We start from the raw sequence: 21598 nt of genomic DNA, 5'->3' as shown, positions 1-21598 counted from the left end.
TGGATCAGAAGAGGAGCAGCCAACCAGGACTAGAACCAGTGCCCATATGGGATGTCGGCACTGCAGGCAGAGGATTAACCTACTGCCTTACAGTACTGGCCCCTGTATGTACCTCTTATAACAAATGTTCAGGAAACAATTGAATATGGGGGATAGAGTTCTAGACCTGTGTTGTCTGGAGGAGAGCTGAAGTGTGTTATGGGGTGGGGAGAGAGCCAAGTAGGAGCGGCTTAACTAATCCCCACGTATATGAACTTCAGATATTTTAGGAGTGGCTGGAATCTTTTTCCTTTGCTCAATATCTGAGCCCCAGGCCTGTGAATCATGCAGGATCCCCAAATGGAGGAATTGAAGATAATAACTAAGTTGATTTTCCCTTTAGAGTTGTGTCATTTACCATTGTTGTTTTGTAAAGGATGCTTTTAAAAAAGATATTTAGGGCCGGTGCCGTGGCTCAACAGGCTAATCCTCTGCCTAGCGGCGGCGGCACACCAGATTCTAGTCATGGTTGGGGCACCGGATTCTGTCCGGGTTGCCCCTCTTCCAGGCCAGCTCTCTGCTATGGCCCGGGAGTGCAGAGGAGGATGGCCCAAGTGCTTGGGCCCTGCACCCCATGGGAGACCAGGATAGGCACCTGGCTCCTGCCTTCAGATCAGCGCAGTGCGCCAGCCACAGCGCGCCGACCATGGCGGCCATTGGAGGGTGAACCAACGGCAAAAAGGAAGACCTTTCTCTCTGTCTCTCTCTCTCTTTCTCACTGTCCACTCTGCCTGTCAAAAAAAAATATTTATTTATTCATTTATTTATTTATTTGAAAGGTAGAGTAACAGAGAAGGAAAGACAGAGAAAGAGCTCTTGTATCCACTGGTTCATTCCCCAAATGGCCTCACCCGTCAGGGCTGGGCCAGGCCAAAGCTAGGAGCCAAGAAATCCATCCAGGTCTGCCTCGTGGGTGGTGAAGGCCATCACACACTGCCTTCCAGGTGCGTTGGCAGGGAGCTGGATCAGAAGCAAGGAGCAGTGGGGATGTGAACCGGCACTCTAACATGGGATGCTGGTGTCATAAGCAGTGACTTAACTCACTGTCCTACAACATAGGTTTCTTGTAAAGGATGTTTTTGAAGCTTTGCCAACAAAGAAAGAAATTGTGATGGCTAATCTGTCTCTACATTTTAAGTAGATAATATTAATAAACTCAAATTAATATAATTAGAATTAACTATACTGATATTTCTGTAATTGTTAATAATCTTCCATGATTTTATACAATATAGATATACATAGATATAGACATAGATTTTACACGTTTGGATCTAGACATGGGGGACTGGTACAGTTAGAGTTAATAGGCTAAATACAGACACAGAAACAAAATATTATTCATCTTTGATTAGGATTAATAATAATTCACACACAATCTGTGCTCAGCACAATAATTTACTAGTTCACTTAATGCTCAAGACATCCCTATAATTGCCCCCATATGTTTTCTTAATGATATATTTATGTATTTATTTGAAAAGTAGAGTGACAGGAAGAGACAGAAAAAGAGATCTTCCATCTGCTTGTTTACTCCCCAGATGGCCACAATGGCCAGGGGTGGGCCAGACCAGGCTGAAGCTGGGAACCTGGAACTCAATCTGGATCTCCCATGTGTGTGGCAGGGGCCCAAGCACTTGGACCATCTTCTCCTGCTTTCCTAGGCACATTGACAGGGAGCCGGATAGGAAACAGAGCACCCAGGACTTAAACCATCCCTCCGATGTGGGATGCTGGTGTTGCAGGCAGTTGCTTAACTTACCCCATCTTACAGATAAGGAAACTGAGGCATCAATTGGTGAATTTTTAAGGTTGTACAACTGGGGCCAGGATTTGAATTGGATAGAGAAGCTCTAGAGTCTAATTAACAGTCTACTGATTGTACTGCCTCTTGTTGCTTATATCTAATACAAAAATCAATATTTAAGTGAATTTAAACCATAATTCCTGTCTGTAAGAAGGATGTGCTTTTCATTAATCATGCACGTACAATCAGAGCCTCTTTCTAATCAGGAGTGATGACAGGCACGGTGCGCTTGCAGATTAGTGATTAGGCGAGAGGAGTTGATGGCCCAAAGGAGGATCAAGCTGTCATTAGCCATCAGGAAATGCCCTGAGCCGAGACAGCCATGGGTAACATAAAGTGAAATGTGGCAGCGATGAAAGGACTGTCAGATCCTTTTTTTGCATAAAAAATTGCTAGAACCGTGCAACGAAGTTTAGACTCTCTGCCACACCTCTCCAGCTTGCCTGTTCCAACTTCCTTCCCACCCTACACATGCTGGAGAGCTCCTCCCTGCTGCCCGCTGCATTTTCTCAGAGACCATTTGGGAGACTTATGAGTGTCATGAGGCAAGCAAAAAATGTGCAGGTGCCCATAACGTGGTATCTTGTGCGGTGCAGCCAGGCTCCATACCCCTTGGGTAGTCTGGGTGGGACAGGTAACCCACCAGAACAAGCCCTGGATTCAGGTGATGGGAGGGGAGGGCCCCACACTCCCAAAGGGGGGATACTCACTAAATGTCTAGAACCCAGTGTTTTTGGCACACAAACAGGGCCACCTTTAGCTTCCTTTTTGTGGTCCACTCACCTGAATCTACCCTTTCTTTATTGAACAGCTGCTGGGACAAGTTCCTCCTTACTTGCTCCTCTTCTTCAGTCCCCCACTACCCCAATCTTGGGTACTTGCAAAATGAGCTCAAGCACGTTTTGAGGGGCATCGGCCATCAGCAATATGATGCATTGACCAAAACTTCATGCATTCTAATCGCTTGGCTCTCATTCTGGGAATTAAACATTTTAGGGAAATGATCCTGTCACCTGTGGAGATGGTGATATTGTGACTATATAATAATAATTATACATAATAATAGGAAATATGTATTTTCATCTTTGTGGCACACTGCTCTTAGAACCCTCGGAATCTCTGAATTGGGAGTGTCTTTTTGTATATTAAAGGGATCTCTGGGGGTCCTGGGTAGCCTCAGGTTGCTTAGGAAATCAACCAGTCCTGTAGATTAGAAAGCAGGAACTTCCTATAACTAACCCTGACCTCTGGGAGGGTGGGAGAAGCTGAAGTTCAAGTTGATCACCAATGGCCAGTTGTAGCGAGTATGTAACAGAATTTCCATAAAAACATAACAGGGCAGGGTTTGGTGAGCTTCTGGGTGGTGCTGGGGAAGGGGTGCCCCAGTGGGCATGGAAGCTCTGGCCTCTTCTCACACACCTCAGCCCATGTGGCTCGTCCATATGATGCTCAGAAGTTATCCCCTATAACAAAAGGACAAATGTGTAAGTGGTGTTTCCCTGAATCCTGTGAGTCACTCTAGCAAGTGGATGAACCTGAGGAGAGTTCAGTCCAAATGACAGCCTGTGGCATAGAAGGACAGGTGAAATCCTGGACTTGCCATTGGGATCTGAGATGTGGGCAGCCTGTGGGACCGAGGCCTTAGCTGTGGGATCTGACACCATCTCCGGGTAGCCAGTGTCAGAACTGAGTTAAACTGCAGGACTCCCAGTTGGTGTCTGTGGAGAATCGCTTGGTATTGGGGGTGGGGGTGGGGAGGAGGATGGAAGGGAGAATCCCACAATTTCATCACCAGAGGTAGAGTAGTATGAGAGTGTAGAAAGTTGTTTGGTTGTTTTTTTCCTGTATATCGTAATAGAAACACTGTATTTGTTTAGCTGTTCAGAAAACCTGAATTACATACTGGTTGTCATGGCTCAGGATAGATCTCACTTTGTAATTTGTATTTCCTGGGGAGCAAATGCACCTTTAGGGTCCCTCATTGGCCTCTTCAGAGACCTGAGTAAGGGTCCAGAGGTGTATCCATGTGGTCTTGACATTTTTGTAAATTCTGAGAACTTGAATGTTAAAGACTTTTGTTCTCATTATTTTAATAATCCACTTATATGTGTCTGGTTATCTATTATTTTGCTTCAAGGGGGATCTCCAATTCATAAAAGCACCAGCCTTCATAATATTTGGATTCACCCCTGGATGAAAATGATTCTAGTCCCTGAACATTCTTTTAGGCTTGGGAGGAGTTTTGTGGGAGGATTTTTCATTTGTTGTCTTGAGTTTCCTGCCCTCCCTCAGTTCTAAATGCACTGGTGATGGGTCACTAGACTGAGGGAAATGGAGATTTGTCTAATGATAGAGAACAGAAAAAGTACTCTTGCATAGTAATGTACACAGCCCCAGTGAATGTTAAGGCTGCTTCTGGGAATAAAAGAATAAAATGGAACCCAGACTGTATAGAGTGCTGTGCTGAGAGAAGCGTATGGGAAATCCATGAGGCTTTAAGACAAGGCTGCTCCTTGCAGAGTTTGGGGCCAAGTTTTAGATCTTTATCTCCTACAGGAGTTTTAGATCTTTATCTCCTAGAGGGAGGAAGGAAGAAGGCTTTTGTGTGTTGCTAGTGTTTTTCTTCTGAACTGTTATGATATGAAGTCTGTACACTCCTTTTATCAGTGAAGAAGGGTTGCAATGCCCTTTTTCATAAGGATTTTTTTTTGGGGTAGGTATTTTATCAGGACCACAAATGGAATGAGGCATTATTCAATATGGGGTTGGCAGGCTGTGGAAATCCTGAGAGTAGCCCCCTAAGGAAGTGGGTTATTGCTTTTCCACAAAGAGTCTGTATTTTGAAAGGTTTATAATCTGAGGAGGCCCTCCCATAAGGCCCATCAAATCCAGGATGATTCTTAAATGTGGGATTTGTACATGACTTGTCAATGCTGTCCAAGAAAAGGTGATAAACCTGAATGAACTGTTTCACTTTTCAGCAGGTGCTGGGAGGTATTATCTGGCAGATGAGAGCTTTGTGATTTTGAGACAAGCTGAATTTCTTATTAAGATAATTGATATCCACAGGGATCATAAGTGTGAAAATTGAATGATACATAAAAGCACGCAGAGCCATGTAGAATGCACAAATAGGCACCTTGGACCTCTATAGCAGATGTTGCATCAAAGATGAAACTGTGCTTTTGGGTTGACAAGGAAGGCTGCTGTCCTTGTTCTAAATTTGGAGACTTCTCATGTCTTTGTATATTCTCAATAACACTTAATTAGTGCAAATCATTAAGCTTACTAGTTTTGATTGTGCAAAGCAGGTAACTGTGTGTAGGTGATTCACCTCGCTGGTTTCCAGTTGCTTCCTGGGTCATTCCAGGATAAGAATTCTGACCTCTCCTCAAGGGGCTTGCCCAGGATGCCCTGAGATAATACGAGACGTTATTGTTACCTGCCACTTGTCTTGCTGAGCGTTAAATGGAGGGTAGTATTTTAATTGTCTAATATTTTATAAAACACTTTGGGGCTTTCCATCAACTGACTAAATAGAATCGATTGAGCACTTTTGCGGGATGCTGTGAGAGGCTATTGATTTCAAAGATCGCACTTGCTTAGTTTGGAGGGGACCTGTAGCAGATCATCTACTGCCTGGCTTGTGTTCTGTGCCTGCTGAGCACAGTGCTCTCCCCATCACGCCACCTTCTTTATGAGGTCCCTGCACAGACATGTCTGCCTGGTGATAGATCAGATTCATCTTTATGCTAGAGACACTGTAAATTGAATAACTGATGACAGTTACTTAATCTTGTTAGTTTTGAGAAAGACTAGGCAAAAATTTTCACCCATAGTCAACGTTTAAGACCCTGAGAGGGATGATGCCGTGTCACAGTAGGTTAATCCTCTGCCTTTGGTGTTGGCATCCCACATGGGTGCCAGTTTTAGTCCTGGCTACTCCTCTTCCAATCCAGCTCTCTGCTATGGCCTGGGAAAGCAGTAGCAATTGCCAGTTTCCCTCATCTCAAAGCCAGGATTTGAGGCTGCAAAAGTCCCTTGCTGATGCTTCTAGACTGCTGTTCATCACTTTCTGTAGATAAACTTTTCTCTAAAGCCTGTGCCCCCAAGTTGCTTTGTCCTTCCTCCATCTGCTCACCACATGCCTGATCTCCAGGCCACTCTCCTGATTTCTTGTGTAGTTCATCTCCTGACATGGTTGCCCTTTGTTTCAGTTCATCATCCTCAGGTGGTGACCATCCCATCCTCTGGCCTCACTATTCTTTGATCTTTGCTCCCATCATCAACTCATCATACGTGAAGCTCTGTGACTAATGTTGGATCTTGGAGCACCTAATGCTGAAAACTTATGAAACCTTGAACAGAAAATTCCCTTCTGGGTCCACATTGTTTTACCCTTCTACATCTCCCACTAAACTTATTCTTCATGCTCAGCAAGACACTCAAACCCTCCTCTCCACATTCTTCCAGGCTCATGTGACTCTGCTGCCTGCTTCTTCACTCAGCTCTCATAGTTGATGATGGTAATTCCCCACTTGCCAGACCTTTCATGTGTTCCTTCATCCTTGTTTCTCTCTCTCTCTCTCTCTCTCTCTCTCACACACACACACACACACACTCACACACACCCCTATCTTTTGAACACACCACCATAGAATGACCCAGATGTGCACATCCTGCTCTCCTGGTGTGTAAAATGGCATAATTATGTCAGCTGGCTCTACTGAAAGTGTATAATTCTCAAATTTAGTTGGTTCCTTAATACTGTGTGGCTGTTATTTCTTAGGACTGTTGTAACAAAGCCCCACTGAGTGGCTTCAAACAACAGAAGTTTATTGTTCCACGATTTTGGAGAACAGAAGTCAAAAATCAAGGTGCAGGCAGAACCATTCTCTCTCTGAAGCCCATAGGAGACTCTTGCCTGGCCTCTGCCTAACTTTTGGTGGTCTGCTGGCAGTATTTGGCAGTTTCTGGGCTTACAGATGCACCACCCCAGTCTTCTGTTGCTACATGCTAATCTCCCTATGTCTGTTTTCTCACAGATATTTTCTAAATATTTATTTAGAAGCCAGCACTGTGGTGTGGTGGGTAGGACCACCGCTTGTGGTGCCAGCATCCCCTGTAGATGCTCACTCTGGTCCCTGGCTGCTCCACTTCTGATCTAGCTCTCTGCTGTAGGCCGGGCGGGCAGTGGGGGATAGCCCAGGTCCTTGGGCCCCTGCACCCATGTGGGAGACCTGGAGGCAGCTCTGAGCTCCTGGCTTCAGATCAGTACAGCTCTGGCCATTTGGCCAATTGAGGTGTGAGCCAGCAGATAGAAGATCTCTGCCTCAGATTTATTTATTTATTTATTTATTGGTGAGGGAGAGAGAGAGAGAAAATCTCATCCGCCGTTTCATTCACCAAATGGCCGATGGAAAGCCAAGATTCAGGAGCTTCCTCTGGGTCTCCCTCATGGGCGCAGGGGCCCAAGCACTTGGGCCATCTTCTGCTGCCTTCCAGGCATAATCAGTAGGGAGCTGGATTGGAAGTGGAACAGCTGGGACTCGAACCAGCATCCATATGGGATACCAGCACTGCAGGTGCCAGCCCAACTGAAAAGGTTTTCTTATAATGACATAAGCCATATTGGATTTGAGTCCCACCTCACTGCAGCATGACCTCATCTTAACTACATCTACAAATATCCTATTTCCAAATAAGGTCACATTCTGAGGTACTGCGGGTTAGGACTTGAATATCTATATTTTTGGGAGACCCAGTTCACTGCATAGCACTGTCATTTATCTCAACATCCCCCCTCCCATTGACTCTCTTCACCACTGTGGCTGTCTTAAATCTTCTTCATGCTCCTCTAGCCCCCAAACCCCCTTCATTTCCCCACTCAGATGGAAGACCTCACTTTGAACTTCATTCTAGAAAAAAGGGCCATTTTGAGTTGGGCTTGCTGCACTTCCAAACTCAGCTATCCTTACCTTGTCACCTCCTCCCTCCCAGGAATAAATCACCACCACACCAAGTATTACCTCTTGCCTGTCTCTTCTCACCCTGCAGTAGTTTCATTTCTTCAATCAATGTGTGTCTTCCCACACTACTAAAACTCTCCATGTGACCCTGACTTCCTGTGTGGTTATCATTCCATCTTTCTTTTTCATTGCCAAGTTTGCTTTCTCCAACTTTTCCCTTGCCATCCACTTCTCAACCTATAATATTTTTTATTCACCTCCACCTGGGTTCAGACAGCACTCAGTGAGATCAGCAACATTCTCTTGCCAAGAGCAAGGCATACCCATCTTCATCCCATTTGGCCTCCCTGCTGCATTCAGTACCACTGTCCTCGCATTTCCTTGAGTGATAGCTCCTCTCTGTTAGGTGGTAGCCTTAAGGTTCTCACTAGACCTCATGTCTTTGCCCCCAAGACAACTGAGTCCCTACTTTTTCTGAGTTTCTATAGTATAGCCATTTTCAAAGTGTGGTTTATAGGTACATAGGGGTTCCAAAGGTCATTTCCCATGAAATCAAACCTATTTGCATGACAATACTAAGAACTCATTTGCTTTTTCAACTGTGTTGATGTCTACACCTATTATAGAAAAGCAATGACGGTTAAGACTACTGAAACTTTAGTATGAATCAGTGCAGTGGCGTTCTTCACAGCTACACATTTGGTTAAAAATAAAAGAAAAAAGGAAATCACAATTTTACTTAAGAATGTTCTTGATAGAGCAGTAAAAGTTATTAATTTTATAAACAGTCCTTGAGCACATGCATTTTTAATATGAATAGCAAAATGAGGGGATACATTGGCAGTTGGGCCTAAACACAACATTTGACTCAGAAGCTTCAACAGCTGAGGCACTTTCTTTTCTCATGGAACATGATTTTGACTTGAAAGAACAATGGACATGCAAACTGTGGTTATGCACACCTAGGTTTCAGGCAGGTGTTTTCTCTGGCATGAATGGGGTAGATCTGTTACCGCTATGAAAATAGCTGGCAGTTTTGTTCATGATAAAGAATGGGCTTTCAAGGAAAATCTTAGAATTTTGGAAAACTTGAATCCACTAATGGGCTTTTGGCAACTGTACAATATCTAAAAGACTTTTTGGTAAGATGGCAATAGTACTAAGCATGATTTTTTAAAATATTGTGTAATGGAATTGGCCAGTTTGGAAAGGCTGTATAACTCAGAGACCCATTTTTTTTCAAAATGACCAATACACACTATTACAAAATCACATATGGGTAAAAAATCAACTCAAAGCACAAAATACATAAATGGATTTAATGTAATCAAATAAAAGTGTTATTTGATTATGGCTTCAAATTCAATGTTGCAATACACTTTATCAAAATTCAACAAGTTTTTTAAAGTATCAAGGAAGAACATTCGTAATTATTTTTAAAGATTAATTTATTTGAAAGTCAGAGTTATAGAAACAAAGATCTTCCATCTACTGGTTCACTCCCCATATGGCCCCAACAGCTAGGACTAGGCCAGGCTGAAGCCAGGAGCTTCTTCATGTGGGTACAGGGGCCCAGGTACTTTGGCCATCTGCTGCTACTTTCCCAGGTGCATTAGCAGGGAGCTGGACTGTAAGTGGAGCAGCCAGAACTCAAACTGGCACCCATTTGGGATGCTGACACTGCAAAAGGCAGCTTAACCTGCTGTATCACAGCAGTGGCCCCAACATTCATAATTATCTGAAAGGCTATTACCATACCCCTCCATTTTCCAGCTACATATTTGGATGTGGCCAGTTTTGTATCCTTTGCTCAAAAATATAGTGCAGCAGATTGAATGCGGAAGCAGGAGTAGAAGATTCCAGGTGACTTCTATGAAGTCAGAAATTAAAGAGACTAGCCAAAATGTAAAACAATGCCAGTCTTCTCACTACATCTTTGTTTTGGAAAAAAGTCACTTTTTGTCATTAAAAAAGTTTGATTTGCTAATGTGGGTTTTAGCTATCAATGTTCATTGTACTACAAAGGTTCTTTAGGATTCTCAGTAATTTTTATGAGTATAAAAATGTCCTGAGGCCAAAGAACTTAAGATTGCTGCTATAGAACTTTATTCAAACCAGAGCCTACCCAGAAAGTGAACTAATGAGGAAATGGGGAATTTCTTGGATTGGTGGGGTAGCAAACTGGAGAAAACTAACGGCCTGAGGAAACAAAATGTCACTGTGTGCCTGGTGGGAACCTGGGCATCAGCACTGTACATGTGCCGTGATGGCAGGTGGCACTGCCCAGTGACACAAATCTTTTTGCTATCCCTGCAGCTCCCTCTTTCCATATCAATGTTTTGCCTACGAATACATCTGATGAGCTCTTCCTGCCTCTAACCAGTTGGGCCTGGTATCCTGTGTCCTCAGCAGATGAAATGTTTGTAATGTCACTAATGAAAACAAAAATATAGATGACCAATAAGTCCCCAGTTCTTGGCCAGCTGTCACCCATGGTAATTGCAAGTTCCCAAAAGAACTGTACAGAGAGGACATGCCAAGTAAATACCAGCTGTTTGTTATTATTATCATTGTAAACTTTAAGTGCCAGGCCAGTGAAAATCTAAGCCTCCAAGCTCTGGGCTGTGCCCTTGATTTGAGGCAAGAGCTCTTTTTCTTGTTGGCTTATGCCCCAAACAAGGGATATGAAAGAGGTTTATGTCAATGGCCAACTTCAGCTTGATGGTTGTAGGGGCCTAGAGCTCTTTATTCAGCACAAGTGGAGAAGAAAATTGTAATCAGCTATTGCTGCCTGCCAACATTCCCAATGGAGGCAGAACCTAGGCCATTTATTGTGACCCCTCCCTAAAGCCTAAAACCTGGACTTTCCTTAATATTCATTTAGTTTCATCTACTTGAAAGACAGAGTGATGGAGGTGGGGAGGGTGATGGAGAAGGGTGTGTAAGAGAGAGGAAGAGGAAAGAGAGGAGAAATTAGTGAATCAAGATACTCCGTGCACTGGTTCACTCACCCCCCAAATGCCCACAACAGCCCGAGCTGGGCCAGGCTGAATCCAGGAGCACAGAGCTCCATCTGGATCTCCAAATTGGATGATGAGACCCAAAGCACTTGAGTCATCATCTACTGTCTCCAAGGATGCATTAGCAGGAAGCTGAATCAGAAGTGGAGGTGGAAGGACACAAGCCATCACTCTGATATGGGCTGACGGCATCCACAATGCCTACGTTAAAACATAGACTTTTTGATTCCTTTCTCTTGATCCAGACTCTGGAGCCCAACAACTCTGATAAAATGAGATGTGAGGCAGATAAAAGAAACATAAAATGAAAAGTACACCTCTTCTTCAAAGCTGGCCTTACCTGCCCATGCTCAGGCCTTGGAGTAGCATTAAGGTGAGACTCCCAAACTGAAAATGGGAAAACATTACAGCCGCAGTGGGCGCACCAGGATGTTATCCTAAGGAATATCATCCTTTACTCAGAAACAATAGCTCTTAGTCTCTTTATGCCTGGCTTTCCTGAACACGCCCTTGAATGAATCAAACCATGAGCTGCAATTACCAGCTCAGTGTCCTCTCACCGTGAAGAGACAGGAAACATTTTATTACTGGGGGGAAACACAGCCTTGTTGGGAAAGAATCCCATAATGAGCCCCTTTGGAGTGGTAGCTGATGCCCCAGGGCTGGGAGTTGGCTGATCCCAAGCTTTAGAAATGGGAGAAAAAGTTACCCCGCATAAAACAAGGAAGGAGTCTTGTTTTGCTCTTGATAGGGAGAGGGGAATAAGAACAGAGCCTAAAAAGGGGAAAAAGAACCTCCCTCAAAGCTCCGAGCATCCTGAAACAAAACAAAGGCTTTGGATACATTATTTGAGGTCACTGGACTAGATACAATGGTATACAAGAGAAAGGACATACAGACACAGGAGCCACAAATGACAGAGACTACAGAAGGCCAGAGCCAGAGTTGTTCTCAGAAATGGGCAGCAGGGTTTGGAAGTATGTAGGCAGGGACTTGAGGACCGAGAACTTGAGACAAGTCCCTCTAAATGTCGGATAGGCAGGCAGTCCGCCCCTCCCTGACACGTGAGTGACTCTTCCCACAAGCCCACATCACCAGGCTGATTCTTATAATGTGTCACCTTTCAGTCTTGAGTCAGTTTACTGCTACCAATCTCTTGCTGTCAAGCTATCAGTGTAATTTTTCACATAGTTGGAAGGTCTCTGAAGTGAGGGCCACAAGGGCTGTGTCTGATCGTGGCTCTGCCACTGATTGTCCACGTATCCACGGTTGAGTCCTTATCGCTTCATACTTTAGAATCCTGATTCATAAAATGCTGTAGGGTAGGTGGGGGGTTGGTGGGGGGAGGTCGACTTCATCAGCTCTAAGGCTGATTTCAAGATCAAATTCTGTGAATTCTTAGTGTTGTCATTTCATGCATCTCCAGTCCCACTTGGACTCTTGTGACAAAATATTTCTTACTGGTAAAAGAATGTGTTTTTTTTTAAATAGAACTTATTTCCTTAGTGGCATTTTTTTCATTAATAATACACAAAAGCTTAACATGAACTGGTTTTCTCATAAGGATTTTTTTAAAGATTTTATTTTAAAGGCAGAGTGAGAGAGGGGGGAAGAGGAAGACAGATCTTCCATCAGTAGATTCCCTCTCCAAACGGCTGCAATAGTCAGGGCTGGGCCAGGCTGAAGCTAGGAGCCAGGAACTCTATCCTGGTCTCTCAGGTGGGTATCAGGCACCCAATACGTAGGTCACCATCTACTGCTTTCCTGAGTATGTAAATAGGAAGCTTGATCAGAAGTGGAGCAGCCAGGACTTGAACTGGTACTCCAATAGGGGATGCCTAAGTCATAAACACTGGTTTAGCCCACTGTGCAACAACAGTAGGCCCATAAGGATTTTTCCCCCAAGGCAAAGAGAAGCAAGACACATGGTGTTAATAGACATATTTCTTGATTCTCTCATTTTCCCTTTATGCCTTCTGGGTGTTCTTTTGTTGTGTCTGTCATGTTAGATTGTTAGTTCACTGAGGGTTGAAGTAATATGATATTCATCTGTGGATCCTAGTACAGCCTAAAGAGTGACCATCCATGTACAAAGTGAGCATTTACTAAATCTGAAATATTTTATTGGATGAAAATTGTGATTGCTTTGTATTTTCAAGGGATTGGCTATGTTGCAGGAATAAAATAATCACCAAATCTCAGTGCGTTAATGTAATAGAGGACTGTTTTCAAGGGAAACTTGGCTAAAGAATGGGGTAAAGGCAAGGAGAAAGCTCTTTCTGCTGTACATGGCCAATCCAGGCCAAAGGCAAGGAGAATCTGGTTTTTGACAGCTGGATTATCTGGAATTCATGGCCACTCAGAGAAAGAAGCTGAGAAAATTACTCAAGAGCCCTTTCCTGCCTGATGCTCATGTTTCATTGATCAGGACCAATGGTCACGGTGCCGGTGGGATTCTGTATCTGCAGGCAGGAAAGTGCCCCCAAGATTGGTAACTGCTAATAATATTTACCACGTGCTTTACTCAGTAGCTCTGATATTTTGGAGAAGATGGGCTCCCTGAGAACCTGATGATGGGCTCTGATCCCTCTCCCCAGAGAAAACACACATACACACAGGTACTCAGTGTGTTGTGCAATTTTTCTCAATGAGCTACCTGCACTTTCAACCCTATTCATTAGTCAACTACAGATTCCTGAACTGAGGTTATGAGCTCTTTGAGTGAATCCACAGGTGTGGCTAGAACCTGGCAACAGACCAAGAGGTAACAAATATAGCACCAGAGTTTTATCTATTAAACACAAATGCCTAAATACATAGGCTGTTTCTATCAGGCTTGGCATCATATAAGACATTTGACCATGGATGTTGGCTTGTGTTTGTCTTTATCAGGAGAAGTTTGAGGGGCTGTTCCAGGCTTATGATGACTGCGTGACCTTCCAGCTGTTTAAGAGCTTCAGACGAGTCCGAATAAACTTCAGCAACCCTAAATCGGCAGCGCAGGCCAGGATAGAGCTTCATGAGACCCAGTTCAGAGGGAAAAAATTAAAACTCTATTTTGCACAGGTAAGATAATTCTTCACCAAAGTTATTGTTCACCCTCCATTATTCTGTCGCCTAAAAAATGTAAAAGGAGACTCTGTCTACTTTCAGACTGGCTTGTGGTCTATAATTAGTTCACTGACAAATGAACCTATATCATGAGCCTCAGAAAGGGACAGCTTGCTGCTTTAGGAAGCAGTCTCTGAGCACTGACAACCTGGGCTTTAACCAAGGCAAGTTACAGCACCACGCAGGGGCTGTTTTCTCATCAGTTACAGTGAGTGTGATGAGGAGATAAACCCTCCAGACATTGCTGGAAGGATTAAGTGAATTACTGTATACTAAAACCCAATCACACTACCCATAAGCTTCCTTTCACAGTCATAATTAAAACCTAGATGGTAATTTTAGTGGACTACCTAACCTTCCCAATGATTCCTGTCCATGAGAAAAGGTAACAGACATATGGAAATTAATTTTGTGTTTTGTTTCAGCAAAAATAAATCCTGGTTATTCCAGTAAGGGATAGGTAGTTCTTGGTGATGCCTATGAGATTCACAGCAAGGGACAATCTATAACATTCCATCAGAGCCTCGCCTCACCACTAGATCTCTGATCCATCTCTCACATCATCTGAAAGCATGGGTTCAACCCATAGAGATGCCATAGGGCAAAGAACACAAACCATCACCTCAGACCCATGTTCAAATCATACCACTGCTGCTAATTTGTGTGACTTGGACAAAGTTAAGTTTTCTCATGCATTAAAACCTCAGTTTATTCCTTAAAAAGCAAAACTCTGACCGACTCATTATCTAACCGAACAATTCTGCTAGGTATTGAAAATAGGTACTCAAACAAATACATGCATACTCATATTCACAGAATAAGTTTGACGGTACACAAAAGGTAAAACAACCCAAATGTCTATCCACAAATGAGTAGATAAGCCACTTGTTATATAATATAACCATATGAATAATATTATTCAGTCTTAAAAAAGAATAAAATACTAATAGTTGCTACAGTGTATGATTCCATTTGCATGAAATACACAAGATAGGTAAATTCAAAGAGACAGAAAGCAACTTAGTGGTTACCAGGGGCTAGTGGGAGGTGGGAATGGCAGTAGTTGTTCAATGGGTAAGGAGTTCCCTTTGCAAGTGCTGAAAATGACCTGATTTGGATAAAGGCAGTAGTTGCACACCCCTGGGATTGTGCTAAATGCCAGTGAATTGTTAAAATGGTTGGTGTGATGTGAATCTTACCCCCAATAGGGCAGGCAGGCAAGAGGGAGATTTGTGGTGAGGCAGTAGACCAGCAACAGCAGCATCACCTGAGAACTTGTTAGAATGGCAAATCCCCAGTGCCCCTGAATGAGGAATGCTGGGAGTGGGACATGCTGGTCTGTGTTTGGGTGAGCCTTCCAGATAATTCTGAGATATGCTAACGGTTGAGCTCCACCACCTTAAGGATTCAGTAAGACAATTAGGCACATGGTATGAGTAGTAACTATTATGGTCTGGTCCATTGGTTCATCTGTCACAGGCAGAGGATGAAACTCCATGTCTCATGAGGCATCTGAAACCATACCAAATAAGTGTCTCCATGCCTGCTCTGTTTGAAAGGTTCAGACTCCAGAGACAGATGGAGACAAGCTGCACCTGGCTCCCCCGCAGCCTGCCAAACAGTTTCTCATCTCACCCCCTTCATCTCCTCCTGTCGGCTGGCAGCCCATCAGTGATGCCACCCCCGTCCTCAATTACGACCTCCTGTATGCTGTGGCCAAACTAGGACCAGGTAAGCTCCCAAGCTCTTTTTTAGAAAGTAAACATCTGTCAGCCACCTAGAAAAGCCAGACAAGATTAACAAGCTTGAAATCCTGGGCTCATGGTAACATCTGCGTTTCTGATGGATTTGCTGCTCTGTGAGGACAATGAAAGGCAATGATGTTGAGAATGCAGCATCAGACTTTGCACCTCTTTAAAAGCAATTCAGGGTCCTGTGCAAAGATTCTGTCAGTGCTTGCAGCTTCTGAACTACAGAGCAGAAATTAAGATGTGACAACACTGTCCAATTCTTACAAGAGTGCTATATCACGAGGAAGTTGTTTCCTTAGCATAGGCAAAGTGAGTCCTACCTGCCAGCTGAACACTTCATTGCTGCACAATCCAGATTTCTTGTTGCCAGGGGTGTGAGGACACAGCCAGGAATCCTCTGCTACTGGACCATCTGTCAAAGTGAAGTCAGCCTGCAAATTCAAGTAGTTAAACCCAGGAGCCTCTAGCTTTAGGGAAATATGGTCCTTTCCTGATTTTGGCTTACATAGCTCTGGTTCACTCCTCTTCAAGACAGGTGGTACCCCAATAGAGAAATCGACTGACACTTTGCTCAGTGTCCTGTGGGTGGACACTTGGATAGGTTCCAGGCTTTTACTATTATAGCTAAAGCTAGAGTTAACATTTTTTTAAGATTGATTTATTTATTTGAAAGGAGGAGTTACAGAGAGGGAAAGAGGCAGAGGCAGAGAGAGGGGTCTTCTATCTGCTAGTTCACTTCCCAAATGGCCACAATGGCCAGGGCTGAGCCAGACTGAAAGCAGGAGCCAGGATCTTCATCTGCATTTCCCACATTGATGCAGGGGTCCAAGCTCTTGGGCCATCCTCTACTGCTTTCCCAGGCACATTAGCAGGGAGCTGTATTGGAATGGAGCAGCTGGGACTCAAACCAATGCCCATATGGGATGCCAGCACTGCAGACAGTGGCTTAACCTGCTACACCACAGCACTAGCCCCATGTTAACATTCTTGAAAGTATCACTTTAGGCACTTGTCCCAATGTCCAGAAGGCTTATTGTTTTCAATTTCTGTAGATGATGCCATCTTACACTGTAAAAGCATTTTTCCCATTTTATATCAGGAGAGGAAGTAGGGGAAATCGGGGGAGGGGCGCAAAAACAAGCAGTTGCCAAGGTTTTCAACACCATGGGTTATGTCTGCTTTGTGTCCTGGTGGTTCTCTTGGGTGGGAGAGAATTTTAAAAATATAATCCCCATGTCCAGACCCCACCATAGAGGTTCTAATTTATTTGATCTGAGATGAAGTCCACATATCAGGTTCTATACACATACAATCTCCCAACTGCAGGTTCACTCCCCAAATTCTGGGAACAGCTGAGTCAAAGCTAGAAGCTGAGAACTCAGTCCAGCTATCCTACATGGGTGGCAGGATCCCAACCACTTGAACCATCACCCACTGCCTCTCAAGGTGCATATCAACAAGGAGCTGAAATCAGGGCAGAGCAGAGAATTGAACCCAGCCACTCTAATAAGGGACACTGGCATCCTACGTCATGTCTTAACCACAAACCCAATATCTACCTTTTAAAAGCTCCCTAGTTAATTATTTTTTAAGATTTATATATTTATTTGAGATGCAGAATGACATAGAGATGGAGGAGAGAGAGAAAAGAGATCTCCCATCCACTGGTTTATTTCCCAAATGGCCACAATGACAAGGGCTGGACCAGCCGCCTGAAGCCAGGAGCCTAGCATTCCATCTAGGTCAGCCTTGTGAGTGGCAGTGGCCCAAGTATTTAGACCATCTTTCCCTGTTTTCCTAGGTGCTTTAACAGAGAGCTGGATGAGAAACAGAGCAATCAGAGCTCAAACTGGCACTCCACCGTAGGCCATGGCTTAACCCACTGCTACATGACACTGAGCCCCTAGCTAACTCTAATATACAGATAAATTCAAGAGCCACTGGTAGCCAAGTGCCAAATACCAGGAATGATAAACTTAAATCTTTGAAGTAAGAAATACTGGTAGAAACTTTTTATTTATGTGGAAGGCAGAGCAACAGAGAAGAGAGGAGACACAGAAAGATCTGCCATCCACTAGTTCACCCCCCAAATGGCTGCAATAGCCAGACGTGGGACAGGCCAAAGCCAAGAGCCAGCAACTCTATATGTCTGCCATTGTGGGTGGCCAGGACCTAAGTACTTGGGACATCTTTGGCTGCCCTTCTAGGTACGTTATCAGGAAGCTGGATCAGAAGCAGAACAGCTAGGATCTGAGCTGACACTCCAATGAGATACCAATGTTGCAAATGGTGGCTTAACCCACTGCACCAGAACACCAGCCCCACTACCAGTATTTCTTAGTGTGGTCAGGAAAACATTTGGCCCAGAATCATCCCCCCAGGAAATGTGCAGTTTCAGTAACCACACATGTTCATTCTTACATACACTGCCATTTTGAGAACCCTGGGAATTAGAGTGACCGATTAACTGTCTGGGTTTTTTCAGAACTGAGGGGCCCCCTGGAATGCAGGACTTTTAGGGCTCAAGCACAGAAATTCCCAGGTAAACCAGGGAGAGCTGCTCACCCTATAGGTTGTTCAAGTTAGAGATTTGATTAGAGATTTGATTAATCAGTACTCCCTGCAGGAGAACTGCTGGCTGCCACATATGTGGCCTAAAGTTAAATTAGAGCAATCTTATGTGCAAGCTGCTCAAGTCACTGAGCTTCTGGGCCTGCCACCCAAGGCCTGAGTACCCACCACCTTCAAGGGTGGGTATTCAGCATAAGCAGTTAAGGCACCTCTTGAGATGCCCACATCTTACATCTGAGTGTCTGGGCTCAAGTCCCAGCTCTGCTCACAACTCTAGCTTCCTCCTGACACACACTCTGGAGGCAGCAGGTGCTGGCTCAAGTAGTTAGGTCCCAACCAGCCACAGGGGAGACCTGGATTGAATTTCTGGCTCTTGGCCTGGCCGTTGTGGATATTTGGGGAATGAACCAACAGTTGAGAGTCTATCTCCTCTCTCCCACCCTCTCACACAAATAAATTATTTCTTAAAAAATGGCCTTCTGGGTCATCCTCACAGAGCCTTTGTGAGAATCAAGGTGTCTAAGAAGGATTCATGAAAGAAGCAATGTAATAAGGGAGGTGTTTGTGAAATAATATTTCCTTGAGCGTCTAGCTCCCGCACACAGGAATCCTGAGCTCTTGCGCCATCCAGGGAAGTCATGTTTGTGATATGCTTCAGCCTGGTGGAGTGTTTGAAAGAAACAGAGTCTGCTCAAGTCAAGCTGTGTGAAGCTATTTCCCATGGCAACTCAGGGCATTTCAGAAACAGCCAAGCATACTCCAAGCAAATGGACTGATCCTGGCCACTGTTCTTGGATCTGCCATTTTGACTGCTGTACACACACAGTGACCAGAGGCAGGAGAGCTATTGTGAAAGTTAGCACACAGAGCTCTTCATAGTGTTGTTGAGGTCACAGCTGGAGGGTGGAGGAGTCACTGGCTCAAATGCGTTTTCAGGACAGGAAAACAAGGTCAAGAGAGGTGGCAAATGACTTGCCAGTGACAGACCCAGGGCTTCCCACTTCACTATTCATTAAGGAGGTCCAGGTTACCTCTGACTTTTGGATCATCATATGCCAGCTCACCCCTGGTCCACTCACTGGGAGCTGTAAGCACAGTAAAATTCAAATCATTCTTGATCAAGAACATAAAAGCATATTAATGTGGGCAGTACTCACAAAGTTTGATGCAGAGGTGTCAGTATTGTGGTTCAGTGGGTTAAGCCAACCGCTTATAATACCTGCATCCCTTACTGGAGCACTGGTTCAAGTCCTGGCTGTTCCACTTCCACTTCAGCTTCCTGCTAATGTATCTGGGAAAGCAGCAATTGATGATGGGCCCCTGCCACCCATCTGGGAGACCAGGCTGGAGTTCCTGGCTATAGGCTGGTCCAACCTCAGTTTTTGTGGCCATTTGAGGAATGAACTAGTGGATGGGAGACCTCTTTTTTCTTTCTTTCCCTATCACTCTTTCAAATAAATGTCTTTACAAAAAAAAATCTGATACAGAGCAAAAGTAAGGGTACATCTCAGGCACTGTAAGTGGCTTATGAAGAGGTGCCACCAGGGCCAAGTATGACCCAGGACTGATACAGGCCCAAGGGATAGATGGAGTGGCAGTTAGGCCCGTGAAGGGGACGCTCACAGAACCTGCACGCAGACAAGAAGATGGGAGGAAATTATCTTAAAGAGGTAGGGAAAAAAGATTTCATTTTTTGCTTTTTAACAACACTTAAAAATGCAAGCCTTCTACCTAATTGTGCTCTAGGGCCTTCACTTTCCTTTATCAAAACAAATACACCATCTGCTATTTGTAATATGCCCTGTTCTGTGATAGGCATAGAGATAGGAACTATTACTATCCCCATTGTACAGAGCAGCAAACTGAGCTATAGAAATAGGGATGAACTTTCCTAAGGTGGCACAGCTCGTGGGTGGCAGAGGCAGATTTCAAATCCTATCTCTTGTGTCTCCAGAGAATGAACTCCACTACCTAGGCAGATGGCCTCCCATGGAGAATAGGCTGCCCAGGCTGGCTTCTGGCCAGCTCTGATGCTGGCCAAGCACTGATCCTAACCCTGAGTGGACAACTCTCTCCAAGACCACTCTAAAGTCGAGAGCCTAGCCCCTTATCTGTGGTGTGCAAAGGAAGACCTGGGCATCGTTATGGGCAAGAGAAAATATTAAGGGTCTCCTGCTTCTTCTCCATGACTGATCCATGCAATAGCTACCACCCTTGGGATGGATTTTCTGGAACGTGCTTCACTCTGTTCCTTGCCAGTGAGTTGGCACTATTTCTGTTTGTCTCCTCACACCACACAGATGAATGATTTGTCTCCAGCCATTGAATTCCAGATATCTCAGAGGTGTGTCACAGGCTGTTTGAGCCTCAGCACTGAGCAATGGGGCCTCACCTGAATCCTCCCCATTTGTGTGTCTGCTCCTTCAGTCTCCCTGTGATTCTTTGCACAAATGCTCACTTCCGGTAATGGTCATTTTCTACGGCTTAGCTTACTGTTATGACTTCTGGGGGGGGGGGCACGAATGCTTTATTCATTTTTGTATCCCCAGGACCTGACAGCCCCTGGCACATAGATGCTCAATGAGTGGTGGCTGAATGAATGACTTAAGACCAGCTATTAGCCTGCCTACAAATAGTTTCTTCATGGGCAAATTGTTGCTTCTTTATGGCTTTAACCAGACTGAGTCTGGCAGCACTAAATTAATGTTTTCAATAATGAGAGGACTTTCAATTTCCATTTGAAAAAAAATGACTTAGTAGAAATCATTTTTAATCTTTTGGCAGAGCCATTTCAGTAACAAATTATAACTCATTTCATGCGAAAAGATGACTACTTCTGTTCCTGAGGTACAGAAACAAACGATAATGAGGGTAGAGAAAAGCAACTCGGATGATCAAAGGAGAGGAGCTTTGCCTCAGAGCAATGAGTAACAGTGCTAAATTGGTGGGGCTGAGTGACTGAGACGCAAAACTCAAAAGCTGCTGGGAACAGTCAGCATAAAGAGGAAACAGAGCAGGGGTGCAGAATGAGGTGGGGCTAGGGCTCGGGATGAATGACCAGCTCGCAGGAGACTTAACAGGTCCAGCCGCCCATAAGGTAGTGGCATGCCTCAGGCCAGCCCCAGGAGAGTAAGGACAAGGTAAAGCATGGGGAACAACAGTATCTCTTCTCTTCACGAAAGTGACACTGGTGGTCCTCTTTCAGTGAGGAACCCATTAGCTCTTGAGAACTTCTAGAGGGGTCTTTGAAGCAAGCAGGAAACAACAGTGCAAAGACATAGGAGCCTTGACCAAACCCAGACATGTGGGCCTCCACTGAATTCTTTTGAA

At 44.4% G+C, this 21598-nt stretch overlaps 1 protein-coding gene across 4 annotated transcripts in view; it reads left to right on the top strand.

Moving 5' to 3' along the window:
• Positions 1–21598, top strand: part of RCAN2 (regulator of calcineurin 2) — a 305985-nt gene that overhangs the window by 253832 nt on the left and 30555 nt on the right. For all 4 annotated transcript variants that reach the window (XM_062186216.1, XM_062186217.1, XM_062186215.1 and 1 more), the window contains 2 exons: positions 13728–13901; positions 15506–15677. In XM_062186216.1, coding sequence (XP_062042200.1) covers positions 13728–13901; positions 15506–15677 — 346 coding nt within the window. The remainder of the gene's footprint in view (positions 1–13727; positions 13902–15505; positions 15678–21598) is intronic.

The sequence above is a fragment of the Lepus europaeus genome, chromosome 3 (genome assembly GCF_033115175.1).
Source record: "Lepus europaeus isolate LE1 chromosome 3, mLepTim1.pri, whole genome shotgun sequence".
In the NCBI taxonomy this organism is placed as follows: domain Eukaryota; kingdom Metazoa; phylum Chordata; class Mammalia; order Lagomorpha; family Leporidae; genus Lepus; species Lepus europaeus.
Note: the sequence above shows the minus strand (reverse complement) of the source record. Positions and strands in the feature narration are given on the sequence as shown.